Genomic DNA, 13,170 nt, shown 5'->3' on the forward strand with positions numbered 1-13,170 from the left:
ATACATGTCACCTCATAGTAGCCGTATTACCTAGCTAGCTAATGGTATCATACATGTCACCTCATAGTAGCCGTATTACCTAGCAAGCTAATGGTATCATACATGTCACCTCATAGTAGCCGTATTACCTAGCTAGCTAATGGTATCATACTTGTCACCTCATAGCATCCCAAATCAACTACCTAGCTAATTACGCCATCATATATACACTAAAGAGAAATGTCAATATTGTCACATTTGAATAATTTGTTGGCCAGCTGACGTTGTTGGACATTCTAATGTCACGCCTCAACTTTGATCATCCCCATAGCAAATCAGTCATAACTGAAGTAGCAAGGCTATAATCGGAAGCGGAAGTGCATGGAGTTGAGATTCATATGCCCTTGGCTCTCCTTCCCATCACCGACATTTATACAGACCACGTTTAAATGGACGTGTTTATAAGTCAAAAGTTCATCGACAAACAAACTCCAAACTCTCGTTCCGTGCACACACACATCATTCCCAGAGAGAGACCTTGACTGAGGCCAAGTACATGTTTTAGGAAGCCTAAGGGAGAAAAGGGAAAAGAGAACAAGCGTTTAATCACACAGCACTCTCTCCATCAGACCCACGTTCTCGGCGGTTTTTTTTTCATGGCGGAGCGATTCATTGATCGAAGGGAATGGGAAAACACATGAGTCATGTGTGCTGGGAACAGTAAAGTGTAGCGTGACTGCCGCTTGGCACATTGGGCCCAGAAGCACTGCTTGCCCTCTGTGCAACACGATGCATGAACCCGGGTCATTGGCCCATACACACACTTACAGTACACACGCACACACAATTACAGCCAGGGGTGAACGTAAGGCGGTCCGGTATGGCGTCCCGGGAAAAATTCTGTGATTAGGCACACATAGGACGTCCCGTACTGGGAAGAAATGAAATCTATGTTCACCCCTGCTTACAGTACACACGCACGTACACACACACACACACACACACACACACACACACACACACACACACACACACACACGGTGCATGGCCAGGTCACTAGCCTAAAGACAGACGTTACACTGCAGGAGAGAGGCTCTAATGAATATGTTTTTTAATATGTTGATGACTCATGCTCCAAACAACAACACACACGTACGCACACACACCCACCCACAGAGAGTCCTCTTGGAATATGGGGGTTGTTTGTGCCTCTGCACCTGGTGAGCTTTGCTCTTTAACGAGAGATGTACAACCCATCCCACTCCTTTCCCCTTCCCACGAAACATTGAATGAAGCAGACACTGGAGTATTAGGGCTTCCAAACCACTAGAGGGCAGCACCTGTTAGTTCGTATTCCCAGGAGACATTTGGAAATGACTGAATCTCATGCACTTCATATATTCCTCTCGAGTCTGTACTGTAGTTACTGTATATTGTCTTTTACAGTCTTGTCTCCCTCTTTGTCCTGTCTCCCACAGTCAGATGTGGTCCACCAGAGTGTGTTTGAGTTGATCCACACGGACGACAGGGCCTTGTTCAGACGTCAGCTCCACTTCGCCCTTAACCCCAGCCAGTTTGATTCAGAGCCAGGGACAACAGAGAGTGAGTAATACACTATGTTAGTACACTAGTCTGCTATGTTTAGTACTCACCCTGTTTTTTCGACTGCCTAAGCCAGGGATGTCGAACTCGTTCCACGGAGGGCCGAGTGTCAGCGAGTTTTGGGTTTTTCCTTTCAATTAAGACCTAGACAACCAGGGGAAGGGAGTTCCTTACGGATTCGTGATCTTAATTCAGCAATAAAGTACAAGGACGGCGTGAAAACCCGCAGACAGTCGGCCCTCCGTGAAATGACTTTGACACGTGGACTAAGCCAATCTTTGTGGAAAGAATTGATATTGCTTGAAAAAAAACAACATTTTGTATAGTTAGCTGAATATACAGGATAATAAACAGGCAGCCTAGCGGTTAAGAGCATTGGGCCAGTAACTGAAAGGTCACTGGTTCGAATCCCAGAGCCAACTTCGTGAAAAAGTGTGCCCTTGAGCAAGGCACTTAACCCTAATTGCTCTTGTAAGTTACTCTAGATAAGAGTGTCTAATAAATTACTAAAATATAAAATATATTTAAATATACATGTGTCTGTACCGTAACTGTGTGTACTGTAGGCCTGCAGCCTAACAACAGCAGTGACATCACCAGCAACATAGTGAGCTACAACCCGCAGCACATTCCCCCTGAGAACTCCTCCTTCCTGGAGAGGAGCTTCGTCTGTCGCTTCCGCTGTCTCCTGGACAACTCCTCTGGCTTCCTGGTACAGTAAACTAGCAGTCCAACCCCACACATCAAGAGGTCAAACGTCTTCAGATTAACTTTGTATTAGTAGTAGTGGTTAAAATACGACTTTTGCCTCCACAGAATGAGGCAATGCGCAAAACAAAAACTTACCTTAGTGTAGTTGTATTTATGATTTCTGTTTTTCCTCATGTGATCACACAGATTGAGAAGTCCCTTACCTTTCCTCCTTATTTCCCTGTGTCTTCAACTCCAGGCCCTGAACTTCAATGGGCGTCTGAAGTATCTCCATGGCCAGAACAAGATGTCAGATGACAGGACCATAGACCATCCCCAGTTGGCCCTGTTCGTGGTGGCTACCCCCATCCAGACCCCCTCTATCCTGGAGATCAGGACCAAGACACTTATATTCCAGACCAAACACAAGCTGGACTTCACCCCCACGAATGTTGATACACGGTAACACTCCCATCCAGTGTTATTATTAAAGTACACTATAGTATGTGCACATCCCTTAGTGGATTTGGTAACTTCAGCCACAGCCGTTGCTGACAAGTGTATAAAATCGAGCACACCGCCATGCAATCTCCATAGACAAACATTGGCAGTAGAATGGCCCGTACTGAAGAGCTCAGTGATTTTCAACAAGTCAGTTCGGCAAATTTCTGCCCCAGTCAAATGTAAGTGCTGTTATTGTGAAGTGGAAACATCTAGGAACAACAACGGATTAGCGGCAAAGGCCACACAAGCTCACAGAACGGGACTGTTGAGTGCTGAAGTGCGCAGCGCCAAAAAATGTACTGTCCTCAGTTGCAACACACACTACCGAGTTCTAAACTGCCTCTGGAAGCAACGTCAGCACAATAACTGTTCGTCGGGAGCTTCATGAAATGGGTTTCCATGGCCGAGCAGCCGTACACAAGCCTAAGCTTGCCACCATTGATCTCTGGATCAGAGGAAATGCGTTCTCTGGTGTGACGAATCACACTTCACCATCTGGCAGTCCGACGGATGAATCTCGGTTTGGCGGATGCCAGGAGAACACTACCTGCACCAATGCATGCAACTGTAAAGTTTGGTGGAGGAGGAATAATGGTCTGGAGCTGTTTTTCATGTTTTGGGCTAGGCCCCTTAGTTCCAGTGAAGGGAGTTCTTAACGCTACATCATACAATGGCATTCTAGGCAATTTTGTGCTTCCAACGTTGTGACAACAGCTTGGGGAAGGCCCTTTCCTGTTTCAGCATTACAATGTCTCCATGCACAAAGCAAGGTCAATACAGAAATAGTTTGTCGAGATTGATGTGGAAGAACTTGACTGGTCTGCACAGAGCCCTGACCTTAACCACATCGAACACCTTTGGGATGAATTGGAACACTGACTGCGAGCCAGGCCTAATCGGCCAATATCACTGCCCAACCTCACTAATGCTCTTGTGCCTGAATGGAAGCAAGTCCCGCAGCAATGTTCCAAGATCTAGTGGACAGCCTTCCCAGAAGAGTGGAGGCTGTTATAGCAGCAAAGGGGAGGACCAACTCCATATTAACGCCCGTGATTTTGGAATGAGATGTTCGACGAGCGGGTGTCCACATACTTTTGGCCACGTGGTGTATATCTAACTTAAAGATGAAGTTATTCCTTTGTGTGCGTTATAACATTGACATTCATTTCTAAATGATTTATAAGCATTTGTGAGGACTTATTCATGAACGTTACTATGAATTGTAACCCCAAACTGTAGAGAATTGAAAAAAAAACAGAGTAATTAGCGAGCATTTCTGATGTTATTCCTCCTGTGCGTTATTGTGTCAGAGGGAAGGTGGTTCTGGGCTACACTGAGCTGGAGTTGTGTATGAGAGGCTCTGGATACCAGTTCATCCACGCTGCTGACATGATGTACTGTGCCGACAACCATATCAGAAGTAAGTCGTTATCACCTTTCCCAATTAATATTACAACTTTCCTCTTTGGAAGTTTGAATTAACTAACGAGTGATTGAACGGACGAATGAATGAATGGCTGAACTAACAAATGGATTAAACAACTAACGAAGGAAATTAGCAAAAACTAATGAGTTCTCAGTGTTTGCTATACCCGACCCTGTTGTTGACAGTTTCCTCGTGTCTGTTTCCCTCCTTAAGTGATAAAGACAGGTGAGAGTGGTCTGACTGTGTTTAGACTCCTGGCCAAGAATGGTGTGTGGGTCTGGGTTCAGGCTAATGCCAGACTGATCTACAAGGGAGGTAGGCCCGACTTCATCATGGTCAGACAGAGACCGTTATCGTGAGTAGAGTCATCATCTGGACAATCCAATCCAAGATTTCTCTGCGCTGTACTCTGCTGTACTCAACTCTGTTTTGTTCTAACACTCTCCTTTTTATTCCTCAAGAAATAAGGAGGGTGAGGAGCAGCTTCGCCAGCGGAGACTCCAGCTGCCCTTTAACTTCGCCACTGGGGAAGCTGTTCTCTACGAGGTGGGCCCCTCTCTGGACATAGCTGACGTTCCAACCCAGAGCAAGGGCCCTAAGATCAGGAAGATGGCCGAAGAAATGGCCCTGGACCCCGACTCCATGCTGGGCTCCATGCTGAAGCAGGACCAGTCCGTCTACATGCAGGTACAGCAATTTACTCTGTTTTACCGTATTCCCTATATTATGCACTACTTTTGACCAGAGCCAATAGGTCTCTAGTGTACTATGTAGGGAATAGGTTGCCATTTTGGACCCTGACAATGTGTCAAATAATCCCGTAAGGGATGGGTCGCTAAGGACGACTTGACACGAAAAGTATTTTATTCATTCAATCATTCATCCATGCAGACCAGCCCCAGCGGGCCCCCCAACCCTCAGGAGCTGTGCTCCTGGGAAGACCAGGCCTTCAGCAACAGCCACGCAATGGCCAATGTGCCTGGTGATTCCTGGCAGTCCCAACACCACACTATGCCCAAGCCTGACGCGGGCATCAGGGAGGAGTCCACTGTCCAGGACCTGATGGAAACACTGCAGCAGATCATCGGGGACAACAGCCTGTGTTCCAGGTTTGACTTCTACTATAAAATAAATTATATAAATGAATGAAAAACAATAGTATATTATAAAATTGAAAGGTGAAAGTACAGTTGCTTTGTCTAGCAACACTATCATGACTATAGCAAATACGTAGGTTTTGTGTGTCAAGAGTGCAGTATTTATTTAGTTGCACAGAACAAATGTTTGTTAGCACGTTTCTCACACTGACTTTAGCCACAGATGGAGCAGGCCTGCCTAGGCAAGTGTAGGGGGGTTGCCTAGCAACATGTGCCTGGAGGGAGTCAACTTCTGCATAGCGCCACAAATTTGTGAATTTGTTCGGACCGAACAGCTAACATGACAGCTAAAATAGCTTTGAAAAAATAAGATTTCAGCTAATAGGGAGAACATGTAAAATTTGGGTAAATTTGTGGACAAAACATAAGCAACCTTTAATTTTTTTTACTTCTTCAAATACCGCAACATATTTTCCTCACTAACAAACTTCTAAACTTCTTCCACTAGACGCATTGTCGTATTTCTCTCGCCAAATGATAACCTAAAACATTTCTAATTCCTTATGAGTAAAAGTGTAGTAATCTTAGTGTAATTATTTGTGATTAAATATGTGCCCCACAGTCCAAAGTAATGAGGTTGAGATAGTCTATCAAAGTAATCAGACCAGATATTTTAATAAATTGAACTTCAAATATATTTCACCGCTTCAAAATGTTTCAACTTCTTGTACTACCACAAAAATACTTTCAAAGAGCTGAAGCAAGTCACACAATTTTTGTTCATGGAAAATTACCATCTATTTTCTATTATTTATTGTATCTATTTCAAAAAATGATATGAAGTGCATTGTATTGTATTGCTATACTGTAGCTTGTATGAAATGTGCTATACAAATAAAGTTGGATTTGATGTGATTGCGGCCTGGAAGTGGACCTTATCTGATCTTATCTTATCTTGTTGCAGCCTGGATGTGGACCCCATAGAGCTGAAGGACTGGGAGAACACTCTGCTGAAGATGAGCTCCAGCAACTGTGAGATGTCCGAGGACCTTGATGACATCCTCAACCATGACATCCTGTCATATGTGGAGGAACATCTCTTCAAGGAGAACGGAGGACTCAAGATGGCCGAGCAGCTGGGCTCAATGCTGGGGTCCGTCAGTGTCAACAACCACCTTTTGGAGGTACCAGAGTGCCTTACAAATGTCAACCTGCAGGGGAATACCATGATGCCTGGAGGAAAGGGCTTCAACTGGGGGGTTGATCCCCAGCAGAACCAGTTGCTTGGGATGGGAGGCTTGAGTGCGGCTGAAACAGTGAGTAACGTTCGGGGCATGATGAAGCTGACACACATGGGCTCTCAGATGGGATTGAACGGCCCCACACTCCAGCAGGCTTCCTCCAGGGACACCTTTGCCCAATCCCTGGGAAAGAACCTGGGCCTGGAGAGCAACGCTAACCCTCTGGCCTTTAACCCTTCCCTGACTGGCTCCTGTGCCCAGGTGCGGCAGAACCAAGCCAAAGGTAGGCAGCAAGGCCTCCAGGCCTCTCAGATCCTGTCCAGCCCTGGTAACGGGCTGGCGTCTTATTCCCTGAGACAACAGATGCAGTCAGGCCTTGCCAATCGGAGCTCTGCCACTCAGGTCATCCCTGCTGCTATGGGTCTGCCAATCCAGAGACAGCTGCTGGGGTGGAACATGAATGATCAGCTAATGAGATTCCAGGACCAGAGCTCCATAAGCCAATCAGATCCCTTTGCAGTGCCCGGTCAGGAAACCATGTGGATGCCCTTGCCCTCCTCCATGCCCAATACCAACATAGTGGACGACACCCTGTTGGAAACCTTTGCCCAGAATATTTCAAATCAACCAAAAGACGTCATTCTAGATCCCAACCCGGCTAGCTGCCTACAAGGGCACTTTTCCCTGCAGACACAGCAACAGCAGCAGCAGAAAATGCTGCCCACGATGTTACACCAACAAAATGGACACCAACACAATGTCATGGGCAGCTTTTATAACAACCAGGTGTCTAACTTCCAAATTGCTCCCCAGCTCCCCATCCCTGGGCTCGAGGCCCAGCCACAGCAGAACTCTCAGGCCCAGAACTACAGCAGGGATCAAACAATATCAGGCCAGTACAGGCCTCAAAAGACCTCTGCTGTCGTCACCCCTCCTCTCGTCTCATCCAACAGCTGCATGTTCAGCAGCACCAACCCCCCCTCGGTTCCTGTCAACGGGGTCTGTTTAACCCCCAACACGGCCCTTGGTTCCCGGGTCCCATCCTCCTGTCAGAGGGCCACGGCCCCCCTCCACGACCACAGTCCCTCCCAGGCCTCCTGCTACTTCCAGAGGAACTCCAGCGGGCCCATCGTGGGGTCCTCGGCAATCCCACAAGGTGACACCAACATCAGCCCTCTGTCCTGTCAGGTGGGGCCTGGTCTAACCCCTGGGGGACTCACACCAGACAGCCTGCTGGTCCAGCAGCAGTACCTCGACTGCAATGGACAGACACAGGTAATACAGGCACCAGTATTTGAATGTAACCTTTATTTTAACAGATTGTCCCATTGAGGTAAAAATACCTATTTTACAAGGGAGACTTGTTTCATTATTACAACCAGATTATAGTGTTTCTAATTGCACCAGTATTTAGGGTTTTACTAGTAGGACAATTATTACGAGCCACGAAGGGGCCTTTGGGAAGAAGGTATCTGTTTCATATTTGTCTTTGACGTATATTGAAGCATTTAGTGCTAATTACTCTGTTGTATGTACTTATACACAAATTTGAAGATTTTCTTTGTCCATTGTTGGTGGTTTCTTTGAGAAGGGTATAATGGGGATTTTAAAAGCACTCAAACAAGCACTGTTTGCTGTGGGTTGCATGCATTACATCGTCCCCTTGTCTTTCTGATCTGTTGTGGCTAACTTCTTCCTAATTGGTCCATTATTTACCATCCAGGTCACAAACTGTCCAATGGAGGAAAACATGTCGTTCCAGTTCCCGCCCCTGCCCCTGCCCAACGGAACCACATACTTCTCAGAGAACAATCAAACCAACTGTTGCAACTTCTAGAAGGTTCTACAAGGAGGAAGAACCCGCCTTTTCCGCGGCTGAATGGAATTTGTTAACATACTGATGATGAGCCCTCTTCGCTAAACAAATAAATACATGGACACATACAGACTCACACAGCCAGGTGCCTTTGGGGATTCTACCACCACCATGCCTTACTTCACCAAGGAGACTGGCCAAGATGGCTTCCTTCATTTCTCTTCTATGCGTCTCAAATCGTATGTTTGGCGTTTGGACCAGAGGGTCGTGTGGCTTATTTTTCTTCTGCAACCAGACTGACTGTCACTGGAGCTCCTCCTTGACTTGCTTTCACCTTTGGTGTGCATGCCCTGGTTAAAAGTAGTGCACTATATAGGGAATAGAGTGCCATTTCGGACGTACACTCACGTCTGGTGGATGTGGAGGAACGACAGAATATATTTATTAGTTGTTTTGAATTGTACCCCCCGTTTGAATTGTGCCTCGTGCCTCCGATGTTAAAGAATTGCCAGAAGATTTTGGAAAGGAAAGACGAAAGATGATGAAGTAAGCAGTAATAGGGAAAAAGAGAGAACACGTTGAATGAGATTCCTGGGATTACTTTTAAATTGTTTTTTTTAATCCCGAAATGCTTTTGAATATATAGGATCTAGACGAATTCCAAAAGGAAAGGTGAGATAGTCGATGCCTGGTAAATTGACTACAGTATGACCATACGGACAAGAAGAAGAGAGTTTGCATTTGGAAAATGCTAAATATGTTGGCATATGATATTATGGACAGGATGGATATCATTACGTACTGTACAATATGTATGAATGATATACAGTTTAAACTGTATCAAATGCTTATTTTGATACGGGGGAAAAAACTATTCCCCAGCAATCATCATACTTCAATGGCCTGAATGAAAATTGAAAAACCGTTTCCCTTGTGATGACCTTTGAGACTTGCCACATGTTCTTGCATCACAAACCATGCTCCATTTCGATATTATCCTATTATTACAACAAGATATGTTAATCAGAATGTAATGACAACAACAACAAAAATACATTTATTTACTCAGCTTTGTTTAGTTTTTTGAAAAAATGCATCTTTTGTATTTTTATAAGCATTTAACCAAAACCATAAATATGTAATTGAGCCAGTTTTGTCTTTTCTGATATTTTGTGAAGTGTCCCACTGGGAACACAATGGTTGAATAAACGTTGTTTCCACGTCATTTCAATGAAATTATGTTGAACCAACTTGGAATAAGCGTTGAATTGATGTCTGTGCCCAGTGGGATTCCTGTGCACCTGCAGTTTTATTTGCTTCTATTGTGCTTCTATTGATACAAAACACCCAAGAAGGGGAGGTGCCTTGGTAAAGTATTCATGCAGAAATGCATCAGATAGTTTAAGTGCCTCATTTGCATAAATATGCAGATGAGAAACCGATTAACCAATCATGGAAAAGCATATAGTCACCAGTTAATTTGAAAAGAAAAAGTAGAGCCACTGTTCAAACTGCGTTGTTGATATGGTCCCCTATGCCTATGTGGGAATATCTTTCACTTTACTTTCATTTCCTTGATTAATTATTTTATTGCCCTGTAGTTCTACAGGGAAGTAATACAGTATTGGCAGCTACAGTTTCAGAATTATCAATGATCCAATTCAATGTGGATTATTTAATGTATTCAAGAGGGATCGGATGCTTTCAAAAATCGTACAAAAATACAAAATCTATAATGAACACCTTAAGTGTCCATATTGAAAGTATATTTGTCTGTATTCTTGTCTGCATGCTTCTGCACAATGTAGGCTCTATAACTATTGCACTGAGGCCAAGGCGCCTTTCTATATGCAGTACCATTTTAATGTGTACATACTATTTTTCATTTGTATTTTTAAGTAATGTGGCCTTTATAAGATTCACACCTATTATTATACACTATTTTATACGTATGTTTTCTGCACACAGAACAGTTAATGTCTGTAAAACCTTTTTTTGACCTGTTTCCTCAGAACAGTATTTATAAATATACACCTTGTGGCTTTTGTTGTTTTTCTGCCTCTAACAATGTGTCAGCCATGGCGCTTACGTCTCAATTGTCATATTTCATCTCCACATTATTAAAGAGGTTTAATGACTTTTCACAGGTTTGTCTGTTCTTACCAGAATCACTTTTATTCGACAAGTACATTTACATGTATCAGGAATTTGACCTGGTGGGATTTATGTTATGTTTTTTGGAAAATGTTTTTTTTTTTGGTTTTCACAATATTCAATAAATCTTTAATGTGATGTTCAATGATACAATTTTATCAGCAGAGCAAATAAATACAAATTTAAAATAAAATACAGAAAGATAAACAAAAACATACAACCTATAGATATATCACACATACTGTATGTATTATACCATAACACTTGAATATGATTATATCAACACATCGTTCTAGATCAGGGATCGTCAACTAGATTCTTTCTTGAGCGGATGGTCAGGTGGCCAGAAAATAATAAAAAATATAGTTTTAGACTGCAAATTGACCCCAAGAAGCCTAAACAGATATAGCATTTGACTAAAACATAATCATTTCAAACCTTGATTACATTTGGGAACATTATCCTGCGTAGGGTGCCGTCTTTCGGATGGGATGTTAAAACGTGTGTCCTGACTCTGTGCTCATTCAAAATCCCATGGCGCTTATTGTAAGAATAGGGGTATTCATCCCGGTGTCAAGGCTAAATTCCCAACCTGGCCACATTCCATCATGGCCACCTAACCATCCCCCTCATTCCTAATTGGCATACATCACTCCTCACCTCTTCACCTGATAGCTGGTGTGTGGTGAGCGATCTGACACAAAAATGGACGCTGTGCATCACTGAGGTGGGTGCTACAAATTTCCCCCTAATATGTAAAGCGCTTTGAGTAGCTCAGTTGGTAGAAAAGTGCTATATAAATCAAATAAAAAAGTATTAATTATTATTATTTGTTTACGATCACATACCGTATGTCTCTCTAATATGCATGGGAATACTTGGGAACAGATTTCCAAAATGAAAATCACTTGGAGCTGATTTCCTGTTGTTTTATGTCCAACAAGTAAAATTCAACAACAAAAAAAATGGTAAAAAAAAAAAATTCTCTGAAAACTTGGGGGACCAAATAAAACCACCCACGGGCCGCCAGTTGGGGTACCCTGTTCAAGATGTTACCTCAAATCACACACCATACACCCAACAATGATCAAATATTTATAATGGCTCTATGTATTCTATCCAGGAATCCCACATTTTATGAAAGGACTGTGGCCTACCTTGTATATCATATGTTATTTTTTCTAGTGGCATACAAGAACTGACCTCATTAATACATTGAGAGATATTGGGAGGATCCTCATCGTTCCACTTAACAGTTATACATCTTTTGGCCTCAGTCATAGCTAAGCTAAAGAAATGATTCATTCCCTGAGAGGTGAGTTGTAAATCGTATATAGATCACCAAGGATCGTTATCATGGAAGTTAGATGTACTTCCTTATGAAGGACCTTGTGTGAAATACTTTCAATCTCCAGCTACCTTTGTTCAAGTTCAGAGCAGGCCCATGTCCTGTGTAATAGAGAACCTGACTCTGTTTCACAGCGAGGGCAGTGTGGGGACAAGTCTTTTTTAAAGAGGTTCATTCTTTCAGGTGTAAGATAAGCTCTATGAATGAATTTGTACTGACAAAGTGTTTATCTTGTGTTAATGTAAACTCTCTGGGATTGCTCATTCATTTCAGACCATTGATCTTCTGTGATCTGGGTCCCAGGACACCTCTCCCATTTCTTTTTTACCCTTGTGGTATATTTGGAATATTCTATTAATAAGCTATAGTGGCGTGAAAGATTATTTGCCCCCTTCTGATTTTCTCTATGTTTGCATATTTTTTATAATAAATATTATCAGCTTCTTATAGTTGTTGATACTGTAAGTCTCTCACATCGTTGTGGAGGAATTTTGGCCCACTCTTGCATGCAGAACTGCTTTAACTTAGCAACATGTGTGGGTTTTTAAGCATGAACTGCTCGTTTCAAATCCTGCCACAACATCTCAATTGGGATAAGGTCTGGACTTTGACTAGTCCATTCCAAAACTTCATATGTGTTGCTTTTTAACCATTTTCATGTAGACTTGATTGTGTGTTTTGGATCATTGTCTTGCTGCATGATCCAGCTGTGCTTCAGCTTCAGCTCACAGACGGATGGGCTGACATTCTCCTGTAGAATTCTCTGATACAGAGCAGAATTCATGGTTCCTTCTATTAATGCAAGTTGTCCAGGTCCTGGGGCAGCAAAGCATCCCCAAACCATCACACTACCACCACCATGCTTGACCGTTGGTATGAGGTTCTTAGTGTGGAATGCAGTGTTTGGTTTTCACCAGACATAATGGGACCCATCTTGTCCAAAAAGTTGACTCAAGTTTGCCAAAAAGCACCTGGAAGCACCTGGATGATCATCAAGACACTTGGAAGAATGTTCTATTGTCATAAGAGTCAAAAGTATAAGCTTGGTCTCAGACCTGTTGTAAATGTAGTATTGAGTCAAATTGGGATATAGGGGGACAAATAAGTATCCTGCCCCATATATCGATGAACATCATTCCATACCTTTACAGATTGAAGTAAGAATGGGGTTTCCAGTAAACGTCTTAATATTCTTGGGAGTAAAGCAATATGGAACATATTACATACTGTATCTTGTACTTTTAGAATATGCCCTTCAATCTGAGTCCATGTAGGAGGGTTATTCTCATTAAACCAGAGAAATAGTCATCTAA

At 43.1% G+C, this 13,170-nt stretch overlaps 1 protein-coding gene across 2 annotated transcripts in view; it reads left to right on the forward strand.

Moving 5' to 3' along the window:
• The window catches only part of LOC115195977 (aryl hydrocarbon receptor-like), a 74,163-nt gene extending 63,664 nt beyond the window's left edge, over positions 1–10,499 (forward strand). For both annotated transcript variants that reach the window (XM_029756382.1, XM_029756383.1), the window contains 9 exons: positions 1,458–1,581; positions 2,148–2,293; positions 2,531–2,733; positions 4,086–4,195; positions 4,415–4,556; positions 4,663–4,888; positions 5,093–5,310; positions 6,263–7,814; positions 8,263–10,499. In XM_029756382.1, the coding sequence (XP_029612242.1) occupies positions 1,458–1,581; positions 2,148–2,293; positions 2,531–2,733; positions 4,086–4,195; positions 4,415–4,556; positions 4,663–4,888; positions 5,093–5,310; positions 6,263–7,814; positions 8,263–8,376 (2,835 nt within the window). In that variant the 3' untranslated portion in view covers positions 8,377–10,499. The remainder of the gene's footprint in view (positions 1–1,457; positions 1,582–2,147; positions 2,294–2,530; positions 2,734–4,085; positions 4,196–4,414; positions 4,557–4,662; positions 4,889–5,092; positions 5,311–6,262; positions 7,815–8,262) is intronic.
• The last annotated feature ends 2,671 nt before the right edge of the window (positions 10,500–13,170 follow it).

Source organism: Salmo trutta, chromosome 6 (genome assembly GCF_901001165.1).
Source record: "Salmo trutta chromosome 6, fSalTru1.1, whole genome shotgun sequence".
In the NCBI taxonomy this organism is placed as follows: domain Eukaryota; kingdom Metazoa; phylum Chordata; class Actinopteri; order Salmoniformes; family Salmonidae; genus Salmo; species Salmo trutta.